Genomic DNA, 12,335 nt, shown 5'->3' with positions numbered 1-12,335 from the left:
TGCGCACAGAGCTGTCAGCTTTTGCTGCAAGCAGCTGAAAAGTTATTGAAAATGTTTACATAACTGCAGTGAACACAGTAAATTAGAACCACCAGGCATGGAAGAGTTGAGGGAACTTCAGCAGACTAATGGGGTCAGTCCTGCACACCCTCAGCTTTTTCCATTTTATTTATTTTTTTTATGTATACTTATATATATATATATATATATACAAAGAAGTATTCAATAAAACAAACAGCTATGGTTATGAAGTCTATCTCTACAGCCTTTGTCAATAATAAGTTCAGAAGTCATTAGTACTGACAAACTATGAATTATTATTATTAAATTCTCATTAAACTTTTACTGATATTTAACTAACAAGAAAAAAATTCAGGTGTCATCCACATACTTTTTTATAGTAATGTTTAGATACTTTAACTTATGGCTCATTATAAACATTTTTACAGAGTACATTGGATTTTTACAGCAAAGTGAAATGAATGCGTTTTTATTAGAAAAAAATCTTAACAGAAGACTAAAGTCCTGAAAATGAATCTCATGTAATCGACCTACTGTAGCCACACACCAAATCAGAGCAAATGCTTCTTTATCCGAGCCATTTATTAGAGATTCTCAGATAAATGAATTCCTCCTGCCTCATTTGGAGCGCAGGCGCTTCAGCTCTATCCAGCCATTGATTAGAGATGTGCTCAATAATTCAAATAATAGCATCTGAAAAGAGCACGCAATTCATCATCAGTCATGTCATTTTGGTGTTAGCCAATGACCCTTGCAGGCGTGCCAGCTAAATCATCCTATGACATTATGGATGGGGTCATTTGTAACTGCGTCACGCTATGATTACTACTTTGTTACGATGGATCCTTCTGACCTCAATGTGATTCAGTGAGTAAAGAGTGTTTGCTCATTATGATCATAAGCCTGACTGTGCTCTCATAAGAGCTCCAGCCACCAGGGTGATGAGAGTTCAGGTTTTTGGTTCACCGAGGTCTTTTCCAAAAGAACTCAAGAGGTAAATGACAATTTGTAGAGTTAAGTGTGAGTAGTTCTGTCCCTTAAACAAACACTGAACCACATTTTTTTGAAAAAGATTGAATTTTAAGGATGTACTCCAATGTCACGCATCAAGATAAGTTTACTCATCATGTGGAGTACTGCTCTGCCTTTGAAAAGCGTTGTATTATGTCTCTTTCGTCAAGTCAGAGAAAATATCCCAGATCATCTCACAGTGATGGCACTATAGCCCTATGGGTTTTTATTGGTCTTGAGACTTTGAGGTTTTAACACTCTGTGATACAAACTGGGGATGTGGAGTATGAAAGCTCTATATGTTCAGCAGGCAGGGAGGGTCTAATTAAAGATGCAATCCTGTTACATGATGGGAAATGCAGGATGGAATGTTTTTGGATTTTGACCCATACTAAGGCTTTGTTCAGACTGCAGGCAAATCAGATTTGTTTCTCAAATTAGATTTTTAGGACACACTGTCTGCACTGTTATTTGCAAGTGATTAGATTGGATTTGTGTGTCCAGGAATCACCAACCTATCTGCATGGGTTGTTTTGGCAACGACGTAGGGATACCTTTCAAACAATCACCCCGTCAAGTCACAAGTCACAGAAGTCCTCTGTCTTAGCGCCAAAAAACTATACTCTCTGATAGCACTCTGCTGCAGCATAGATTCTGCTCACTCCGTCACTCTTGGTTTGACGTTGTCATTGGGTGTCACGTTGCATGTGATACAAACGACGCTTTGAAATCCGATGTGAGCGGTCAGAGAGTCCCGACTGAGATGCATCTGTAGAAATTCGACTACATCCAAATTGGGTTCGACTCCGATTTGCAAAAATTGCATTTCATGGGTTTTTTTTTTTTTTGCTGTCCAGACTTTCTAAAATCAATCTGAATCCAATCTGCATATGCCAAAAATGGATTTGGGCTGGCACTCTGAACAAGGCCTAAAAGTCACAACATCCCAGCATTTGAAGCATCAATTTTGACCGTTTCTTTTTCCCCAACTGTCTGCAAGCGTCCCAACGTTGTGGAAGTGCAATGTTAAATTACTGGTGTACACCTCAAAGCAACATATTTATGTATTAACACTAAATGGAATGACTCTATAATGTGAAAGGGTAACTCATACTGCCAAGCCGAGTAACTGCAGTTTTTTAAGCAAACAACAAGCAAACAAGTTCGGACAAACGAAGATTAAACTACCTCCCCAGAATCAAAAGTTAGACAGATGCAGGTAAACATCTATTAAGACCCAGATATAAAGGAATGTGCAAAAATGTCACTTAATAGGTCATTTTCATAGCAGACATTGGTACGAAAAGCACATTTGTTACCAAAAACATTAAAGATGACTATCTAAGTGTCCCAGTAAAGCGCAACAGCAGTACAGTGAGCCAGCATGAACAATACCAGGATCCCAAAACTGATGCAGCTAAATGGAATTCAGCCATTAGTGACTTCATCATTTACACCCGTGCTTTTTTTTCTACTGTGTCATGTGAAAATGTCTTCTGTTTTAAAAGTCAACGCAGCTTTCAAATTAAATTGGGAAGTCAAAGTGTAAGCAACATTTTATTGTGTGGAACAAGTTTACAATATTGAAAAAATCATTTCTTCCTCAGTTACACAAACTCTCCCAAAACAGTCCAACTTACGCAAGAAAAAGGACATGAGGATATGCAGTAAGAGGGCGACTGTAAATAGATGATCTAACCAGAAAAAGAAAAAAAACTTTTAGAGAGATAGCATGGAGTCACAGAAGGGAAAAACTGCAGCTAGGGGTTTGAAAATTAACATTCAGAGGAAAAACTGCACAAATGAAAGGCTTATCTTTGTTGTGGTGTTTTAAAATGTACTGACTATGTAAAAGCGTTTGTTATTGAGCCCTGTTCTGAACCTCTAAGTTAGAGGGCTCAGGCACTTCATTACAAACTAATACCACAAGCTCACAAGACCAGCACACTAGATTCTCCGAGGGTAGAATGGGAGGCAGAGCCCTCAGCTGTCCGGCTCCTCTACTGTGGAACCATCTTCCGGTTTGGGTCAGGGAGGCAGACACCCTCTCCACATTTAAGAGTAGGCTTAATACTTTCCTTTTTGATGAAGCTTATAGTTAGGGCTGGCTCGGGCTTGTCTTGAACCACCCCCTAGTTATGCTGCTATAGGCCTCGACTGCCAGGGGACTTCCCATGATGCACTGAGCTCCTCTCCCTTTCCGGCCATACTCAATATCCCATTAATGCTTGTTACTAACGCGGCTTTTTCTCTCTCCAGTAGTTTTGTGCTTTCTTGTCGCTCTCCTTTCTCCTCCTCTGGATCTGTGACTGCAAACCACCTACTGATTCTGCTCAACACCCACTGCTACAGTCATTATTATCGTTATCATTAATGATATCATTATCATTATCATTATCATTATCATTATAATCATAATTATTATTACTATACATCTCTATGTGGAACTTGTATTGTGCTATGTTGAGCCCAGTTCTGCTCGAGGTTTCTTCCCGTTAAAGGGGAGTTTTTTCTCACCACTGTCCCCAAGTGCTTCATTATGGGGGAATGTTGGGTCTCTGTAAATAGTAATATAGAGATCACAGTCTAGAAATGCTGTATATGAAAATTTGCCTGAGATAACTTCTGTTATGATTTGGCGCTATATGAATAAAATTGACATCTCACAGATAGTGTACATCACAAACTCACTCTACAAACATAATGGAAAAATAAAATGTTAAGCATTTAAAGCATTTTTGTTTAAATCCATTAACAAATAATTCATTCTATATGATATGGTCCCTCTACATTTACGGATACTGATAAAAACAGATTTGAAAAACAGAAATGGAACCAAAAAAAGTCATACATAGTTATAATATTTATATTTGAAGTATTTGTAGATTGCAAACAAATGGTTTAATGTACAGTATATTTTCTTTTTATCACAAACAATGTGACCTAGAAAATGGATGGCAGTGACTGATTCCAATGCAGTAGGACCATTTATCTCATTTTCATCCAGTTGATAATCAATAATGTGCTTCAAAATGACCACTTAATTTTCTAAAAGTGATTCATTCTTACTCTGCAAATTCTATGTTTTATACAGTTTTTCATTGAATTCACAAATACTATCATCGTTTGGTGTTTAAATTATAACTGTACAAAAAACATATTTGTACAGTTACTCTCTTTGTTAAAACATTCTTGGGGCACAGAAATAGTGCTGAGTTGTTGATCCACGGAGGCAGAATAGGCAACATGTAGGTATCTCCCTAAAATTAACAATGTAAGAAAAAAGATCTCTATATATTTTTGTAAGGCTTAGTTTTTTGGGGACTATGATAAAAAAAATCAAGGTTTCTACTCTACCTGACCTCTCAAAGGGTATTTAGAAAATACATTAAAGTGTTGGAGGAAGAATTGTAAATAAAGACCATAAAGGAACTTAATTTTAGAGAAAATGCATATATGAAATGGAGCAGGTGCTAGTTCAATGAAGTCTGAGGCGTCTTTTTCTCCAGTTTGACCCAGATGCCGTTCTCTGGTCGGAGAATGAGATCTCCTACCGGTCGCAGCTCCTCTCGCTTCTGACAAGCTTCAACACTGAAGTTACGCAGAATGGACGCCAAAATCACCTTTTCCTCCATTAGTGCAAAACGCTGACCTGAGGAGCATTGTGGTGGAAAACGCACGGCAGTAATGCTATACACATGATTCACGGATTTAACAGCCTCACTCAGAAGTTACACTATGTATGGAAACAGATCCAGTAAACCACAAAGTACAACTCTCCTGCTCTTACCTATACAGTTGCGGAGTCCAGCAGAGAAGGGGATGTATGCGTATGGAGACCTTCCTACTGAATTCTCAGGTAGAAAACGTTCTGGCCTGAACTCCTCAGGTTCAGGGAAGTATTGCGGGTCACGGTGAAGCGCATACGTGATGATGATTGCATTGGCACCTTTGGGAACCTTGAAACCATCTACGGGTAAAAACACAACTTAGTTAAAAGAAAAAAATCATCATTAAAAAAAACTGAGCTGTTAACTTGGTGATTACAGTGCTATTGTTACTGATAGGAATGATAGTCCGAACTTCAAAAATAAGACCCCAGTTGTAATAAACCTGAATTATGCTTGCATTTGATCCATCTCCTTGCTGCAGCTGAAAGGTGTGTGAAGCTTTTTTGGGAAAGGAAGGTGATACAGAGACCCCGAATACTATACAGTCAATGGTAATTTCATGCCATTGTTTTTGTTGTTGCTGTTGATGTTGTTGTTGTTTTAACTATGATATCATTGGTTTGATACCATTTTTTGGGTGCTATACCTTTTAATCAAAGAATGCCAACTTTATTTGGCGTTCCGTTAACAAGCTTAACATGATCAACCAACTCACTGCACCATTCACCCCTTCACCAGACAAACTGATTGGTATTTAACACATGTTGCAATCCACATCGGTGCCGTTTTATTAATTTGAAGAAATCCAAAGAAAAGTGGGGAAGAGATGGCTGCGTCAACAACATAAAAATAAATGTTATGTGCCAAAGAAAAAATGTTTTCAAATGAAATGAATGAAAATAGTAGAGGAAGTCTGGCTTCCCTTGGCTTTTTTGTAAAAGAAAATACCACGGCCTTGGGGGATTTGCACTCAACAAATGAATGTTTCATTCAAGTGTCAGCGTTCATCTGTCACTCACTGATATGGCAGTCTGCACAGAGGCTGCGGGCAAAGAAAGGCACAGAGGGAAACAGGCGCAGGGCCTCCTTGATCACACAGTCCAGGTATTTGAGCCTCTTCAGGTCCTCTGTGTTAATAGGCCGGTCAGATGTGCCTTTAAACATCAAACAGGGAATACCGTTAAGCTCTTTAGTGCAGAATACAGATAAACAGAGCGGAGTGTAAGCTAGTTCATAGATCAAACCCATTATTGATAAATTTGAGCTCCAGTTTTTTGCTGTTGCAATTTCTATATCCTTGACATTTTCTTGACATACGTTTTCAACCTTGTACTGTAGATAGGAGTTTAATGGCACTGTGTTGTTTAAGGGCCACACCTTATGCATATGTTGTGTTTATTCGATAATACGTTCATTCAAGAGTCATGTTGGGAATATGAAAAAATGAAAGCGTCTGTGCTTAGGGACAAGTTTAGATCCTCAAACCGATGCACACTTATTATCTGTTATTGCTACAAGGCCATGTAGCTTACATCATGGAAAAATGCATGAGGGCCATGGTAAATCCACACAGGAGTGGAAATAATTCAATTATTCTCTATGTATTTTGGCAAGGATTTTCACAGCTATTATCCCTGTATGAGCCCCCATTGATTTGTAAAGAACAAATGAGTCTGAACAACGATGAGTCAAAAGGCCTTCGGGCAGGAAAATAAATGATCTCATGAAAGTAAGAAGGTGTGGGTTTAAGGGGGAGAGGGCATGTTACTGTTACCGAACACCTCCTGGAGCTCTTGTTGAACTTTGCTGTGCGCCTCAGGGTGGGAGCCCAGCAGATGTAGGGCCCAGTTCATAGCCGCAGCTGTAGTATCATGACCCTGCAAAATACAGGAAGTTAAATACAGAAAAAACAACTAATTTTTAAGACTTTAAAGCTGCAGTAAATAGATTGCTTTGGTCACAACATTTTCATATTATCACCGTAAAAAGTTTTCATTGCAGTCTTGTTAGCAAACAGTTGCACACATCGAGCAGATGATAGCATTCACTTGGAGTTGCTTTTCTAGCCACTCCACAAAAACCCTACGTTCGCTCTCCTTTTCGCTCTGTTTCGGGCTTCACCGACTGCTGAGGGAAATGTCCGGCCCTTAAGCTCCTAAATGGTCCGCCCTGTTCACCAGCTGGTCGTTTACTCTGTCTGCCGTTTGGTGCTCAGCAGGTTTTGTGGGTGTATCGGAGAGTTTAGGTTAAGCAGTGAGAGCGAACCAAAACAATGAAGTGGTGAGCCGTTGAAACAAAAGAGTGAGATAAAAGACACTAATACGCTCTGTAGACCTGAGGGGGCACTGCAAAGTTGGGTGATAATTCTCTACGGATTTGTCACTATGAGCAATTCCTTTCTCATTACAAATTGTCCTTTGATCCATTGTTGGTATAAAATATTGATTGGTGCAGCTTTAAATACTTTTTATTATGCTGTGAGTTTTATTTGTAACCACTAACCCTAAACATAAAGGTGTCCACTTCCTCCTGAATGTCCTGATGGCTCATACTGTTGCCATCCTCATCTGTCGTCTTCAAGAGCATGTCCAAAAATGCCTGTCTTTTCCTTGTGCCCCGGTCAGAGTCGCTGTCTGATGCAGTATTGGAAATCTTCTCTGCTCTTTCACGTATCACCTGAGAAGAAATTAAGTGGATCTTTATCCTATGATTGCGTCCTCTGCATGAATTAATGGGGGAAAATCAGTGCGTTTCTGATGATAAACACACTAAATATTCACTGATTTTCAAACCATTGGCTCCATTACTCACATTGTATGTAAAGGAGTGTAGGATCTTGAGCGTCTTGTCATGCTCCTGACCATCACCAAAGTACTTGTACAAAAAGTCAGGCCAAAACCATGGTGTCCTCTGTCTGCGGCTAATAATGTCACTCATTCTGAGGACGACAAAGTGAAGTAAAAGACAACAAATATGAACTGAATCTATCGGATCATTTTTAACTCATTACTGTCTGTATACAAATGTTACAAATATGAAAAAAAAAAATGAAAATAACTCACTTGTACACATTTTTGACATATTCCGAGTCAGAGTTACTCTGGGCATAAATTTTCTTTCCCATTGCAGTTTCTGAAAAGGAGTCGTATAAAGGGACTTTTCAGTACATGAATCCAGAATCCAGTATAAGGTGCTGGGTATCTTTTCTTATAACATATTGATAAGTTAGTATGCTTTATATGCAAGTAGACGTAAAAGGTTCATCCATACATGCACCATCCATATACTCACCACAGATAATGTCCAGAGCACAGAGGGTGATGTGACTGAAGCAGTTGAAGGGACCCTTCCCTGCCTGCTTCTCCAGCTTCTCCACCAGGATCTCTGCCTGCTCGTTCATCACTTCCAAGAAGTCTGTCAGGATGGAGAAGTGGAAGGTGGGAGTCAACATCTTCCGCCGCTGACGCCACTTGTGCCCAGTGCTGATCAAAGGAGGAAAACAAATCAAAGAGGGTTTTAGGGGTGAGAGAGAACACGGGACCTATGTACGTATTCTTATAGAAATCACGATAACTGGGAATAGGATGAAAACAAGTGACAGGAGGAGCAGAAATATACTTTTACTTTATTAAATTTAATTTTTTTTTTCTATTTTCCCTAGCTCCTCCACCATCGTTTCAATATTTCCAAAGGAACAAACAGATTACCAAAAAGTTTTCTTATCACACACAGTGTGATAAGAAATACTAAGAAATACTTAGAGCCTGCTTAGACTTAGTCTACTGTATGGATTTTAGACATAGCTGTAAACTTAATATTGTTAGTAATCTATTTCATTCATCTTTTTTTTTCAGACGCACAGTTTCCTTTTCTGACTGTTACTCCCCGGCTTTTAATATCATGCAGAGGAGAACTACAGGTACACACCTGGTAAGAAGGCCAGTTCCAAGCCAAGGGTGGAGGAATTTATATAAGGAAGCCTTGTCCATGTGAACGGAGCTAGTCAGAACTGCCTGCAATAGACGGTTTGTCAACAAACAATAATATTTTAAACAGCAAAATATATAGTACAAAATCCAGTGAATTTATTGTGCTGTTATTATTGTACCACTCAAGAGATTTATTTATATTGACTCTGCAAGTGTCTATCCTAAAGATTAACCACTGATTGTATACTGTAAGTGCAGGCTGGAAATGAAGAGGGAGGTGGGGTTTAAGTGCTGGGATGATGAGCAGTAGCAGTTATGTAGCACTTTAAAATGCAAATGTTTAAAATGTCATCCTAAACAGAACAGGTTGTCACATCACCACATCACTAAGCGTCCGGCTGAACTCAGCTTTAGTGCTGTAACCCCCCACCACATTGAATCTGTGAGTTGTTTTAAATGTATACCAAGGTGTTGTATTTATGTCTGGACACAGACTGCATTTGCTTTATACATCCCTGAGGTGGAATTAAAAAAAGGAAACACTTTTTACTCCAAGTCAGTTAGCCAGATGACTGATTGGATAAGGGACATATTTACAAGATAAAGCATGTGGACATTCCCAAGTTACACCTAATGTACAGCTGTATACTTGACGTCGTAAATGTGGAGTTGTGAGTCAGCATACCTCAACAGTTTTAGCATGATACAGAACCACGAATGGCACTGGTCCAACCCAGAGCTTAAACAGTGGTGCTTTACAGAACTTTCGGGTATAATCCTCGATTTGACGGAAAAAATCTGGAATGAAGAAACAACTGTATATAGTGCATTTAGAAAGTATTCAGAGGCCTTCGTGTTTTTCACATTTTGTTATGTTGCAGCCTTATACTAAATTCATTTAAATTAATTTTTTCAACATCAATCTACACTCAATACCCCCTAATGACAAAGAAAAAACTGAATTTTATAAATTGTTGCTATGACTCTTGAAATTTAGCTCAGGTGCCTCCCATTTCTCTTGATCATCTTTGAGATGTTTCTACACCTTGACTGGAGTCCACCTGTGGTATATTCAATTGATTGGACATGATTTGGAAAGGCAAACACCTGTCTATATACGGTCTCACAGCTGACAATGCATATCAGAGCAAAAACCGAGCCATGAGGTTGAAGGAACTGCCTGCAGAGCTCAGACACAGGATTCTGTCTCGCCACAGATCTGGGGAAGGCTCCAAAAAAAAATTCTGCTTCATGAAAGGTTCCCAAGCACAGTGGCCTCCATAATTCTTCAATGGAAGAAGTTTTGAACAACCAGGAATCTTCCTAGAGCTGGCCCCCCAGCCAAACTGAGCAATTGGGGAAAAAGGGCCATGGTAAGAGTGACCATACCTGGTCACTCCGGCTGAGGTCCAGATATCTTGTGTAGAGAATGGAGAAAAATTCCGAAAGGATAATTATGGTGGTGGCAGCATCATGCTGTGGAGGTGTTTTTGAGAGGCAGGGAAACAGGCCTAAGGTTCATCTTCCAACAGGGCAATGACTCTACGCACACAGTCAAGAAAACGCAAGACTGGCTTAGGGACAACTCCCTAGATCCCTAGACTCCAGCCAGATCCCTGATCTGAACCCAGTCAAACATCTCTGGAGAGACCAGAAAATGGCACAGACGGTCCCCATCCAACCTGACAGACCTTGAGAGGATCTGCAGAGAAGAATGGGAGAAAATCCCCAAATCCAGGTGTGCAAAGCTTGTCTCGTTGTACCCAAGAACACTCGAGGCTGTAATCTCTGCTGGGTCCTTCAACTAAGTACTGATTAAAGGGTCCGAATACTTATGTCAATGTGATATTTCAGTTTTTCCTCTTTGAAAAATTAGCATAATTGTCTAAAATTCTGTCTACGCTTTATCATTATGGGGTGTTGAGTGTAGATTGATGTTGAAAAAATTAATTTAAATGATTTTAGTGTAAGGCTGCAACGTAACAAAATGTGAAAAGTGAAGGGATCTGAATACTCTCTGAAGGCACTGTACATGCAGTAATGGAGCATTGACTAATCAGCACATAAATCAGTCTATGCAGCCTCTTGTTGCAGCATGTTGATTGCTTTCTTACCTCCTGCATTTGTTTTGAACAGCAGTGCATTTCCAATGAAAGGGTATGTACCCTCCACCTCGGGTATAGGCTTCATCTCAAACCATTTGTGCAGGTAACTGCTGAGCAGTTTGTAGATGATGTGGGTCAGAGTAACAATGAAGATGCTTATTCCAAGTAAAGGTATGATGTAACTACCAAGTAAAACTGCCATCTTTTTTGCAGCTTGTACACACAGTTTATGTGTGTTTAAGTAGTAGCACCAGGCTGTCGTCCTATGCCTTTACTATAAAGGGGCTGTGACATGTCTAGCCCTTACTCCTCCTTCCCGCTGCTGTCAATCCGCTGAAAATTTACTGGGTTAAGGGAGGCCACTGCATTTCTTGCCATTTCTTGCGCTTGGGCAATGTCATAGTTTAGGGCAGTGTTATATAACACTTTAAAGGGAAATAAAAGATGCATTATATGAGAGATAGGTGTTAGATGATTAGGCTACTAAAACATGCAAAGACAGAGTGAGCTGTAAATATTAGCACAAATTATATAATGAAGATGTTAATTATTTACCAAATAGCCGCTGACTGGCCCTGACCTTTGACCGACTTACTCTCTCTTTGTCTGGTATTTTTTTCAAGTCAACATCCATTCATGTCACGACCAACCTGACTGGTTAATGAATAATAGCCTTATCTCAGCACCAAATAAATTTCACTGTTGGAAGCTATGAAATAATGTAGACAATGACAGGGATATTAAGTTTACTCTGAATCTCTATTTGCAGAGACATTTTGGGCTTCATTTGAATGGGTAACTTTTTAATCATGAGAACATTTAGGTGATATGGTTATTTTACAGTTATGTTTGCTCTCACCTTGATCTATCTTGTATCTTGCAGATATACTCAACTTGGAACCTTGTCACAGAAACCAAAAGCCCACACAATGCCTGAGATTTTCAAGACAAGTTTCTCAGTATTATTTAAAAGCTTAGATTTTTTTTTTTTTTTTTTAATCATCGCTGTAGGATATGTACTTGAAAACACATTGAAAATACACAGCAAATGGGGATAGACTGCTCCATAGACTGTTACGTCATGCCCTGATGCTCCTTAGCGTAGTATTTGAAGCACAGAAAATGCTGCAGTTTCTTATTACGACCACCAGATGTCAGAATGACACAATACTTAATCTGACTGAAGTGGCATATACACCTCAAATAAAGACACACACATATACATATGTATGTACATTGTGCTCTTAATAAGAGCACAATAAGAACATGATGTTTTTTCAACACAAAAAAATCATATGTATAAAAAATGTATCATTTTTATCATCAATGTATCATTATATAAAAAACATGTATGTGTATATAAGTACATGAGCATATCATATACGTGTATATATATGTATATATATATATATATATATGTGTGTGTATATGTATGTATATATATGTGTATATATGTGTATGTATATAAATGTGTATATATGTGTATGTATATATATGTATATGTATGTGTATGCATATATGTATATATATATATATATATATATATATATATATATACATATATATGTATGTATATATGTCTATATATGTATATGTAT

The 12,335-nt window shown here is 38.7% G+C and overlaps 1 protein-coding gene across 1 annotated transcript; it reads right to left on the bottom strand.

Annotated features, from left to right (window-relative positions):
* Positions 1-3,407: 3,407 nt before the first annotated feature.
* LOC120800930 (cytochrome P450 4V2) lies at positions 3,408-11,212 on the bottom strand. Its single transcript, XM_040147409.1, has 11 exons — positions 10,747-11,212; positions 9,318-9,430; positions 8,631-8,716; positions 7,995-8,185; positions 7,766-7,835; positions 7,515-7,641; positions 7,206-7,379; positions 6,478-6,580; positions 5,723-5,857; positions 4,823-5,002; positions 3,408-4,684 (listed from the first exon to the last, which is right to left on the bottom strand). Exons 1-11 carry the CDS (start codon positions 10,937-10,939, stop codon positions 4,506-4,508), a joined length of 1,551 nt encoding a protein of 516 aa, XP_040003343.1. The 5' UTR covers positions 10,940-11,212; the 3' UTR covers positions 3,408-4,505.
* Positions 11,213-12,335: the final 1,123 nt, after the last annotated feature.

This window comes from Xiphias gladius, chromosome 15 (assembly GCF_016859285.1).
Source record: "Xiphias gladius isolate SHS-SW01 ecotype Sanya breed wild chromosome 15, ASM1685928v1, whole genome shotgun sequence".
In the NCBI taxonomy this organism is placed as follows: Eukaryota; Metazoa; Chordata; class Actinopteri; order Istiophoriformes; family Xiphiidae; genus Xiphias; species Xiphias gladius.
This window is presented reverse-complemented; position numbering and strand designations above follow the sequence as displayed.

Excerpts from the sequence above, each read along its gene's own strand:
- LOC120800930 (XM_040147409.1), bottom strand. The coding sequence starts at position 10,939 with ATGGCAGTTTTACTTGGTAGTTACATCATACCTTTACTTGGAATAAGC. Across the intron at positions 7,836-7,994 it reads TGCTCTGGACATTATCTGTG|AAACTGCAATGGGAAAGAAA; the intron begins GTGAGTATATGG and ends ACTCCTTTTCAG. Across the intron at positions 5,858-6,477 it reads AGAGCTCCAGGAGGTGTTCG|GCACATCTGACCGGCCTATT; the intron begins GTAACAGTAACA and ends TGATGTTTAAAG.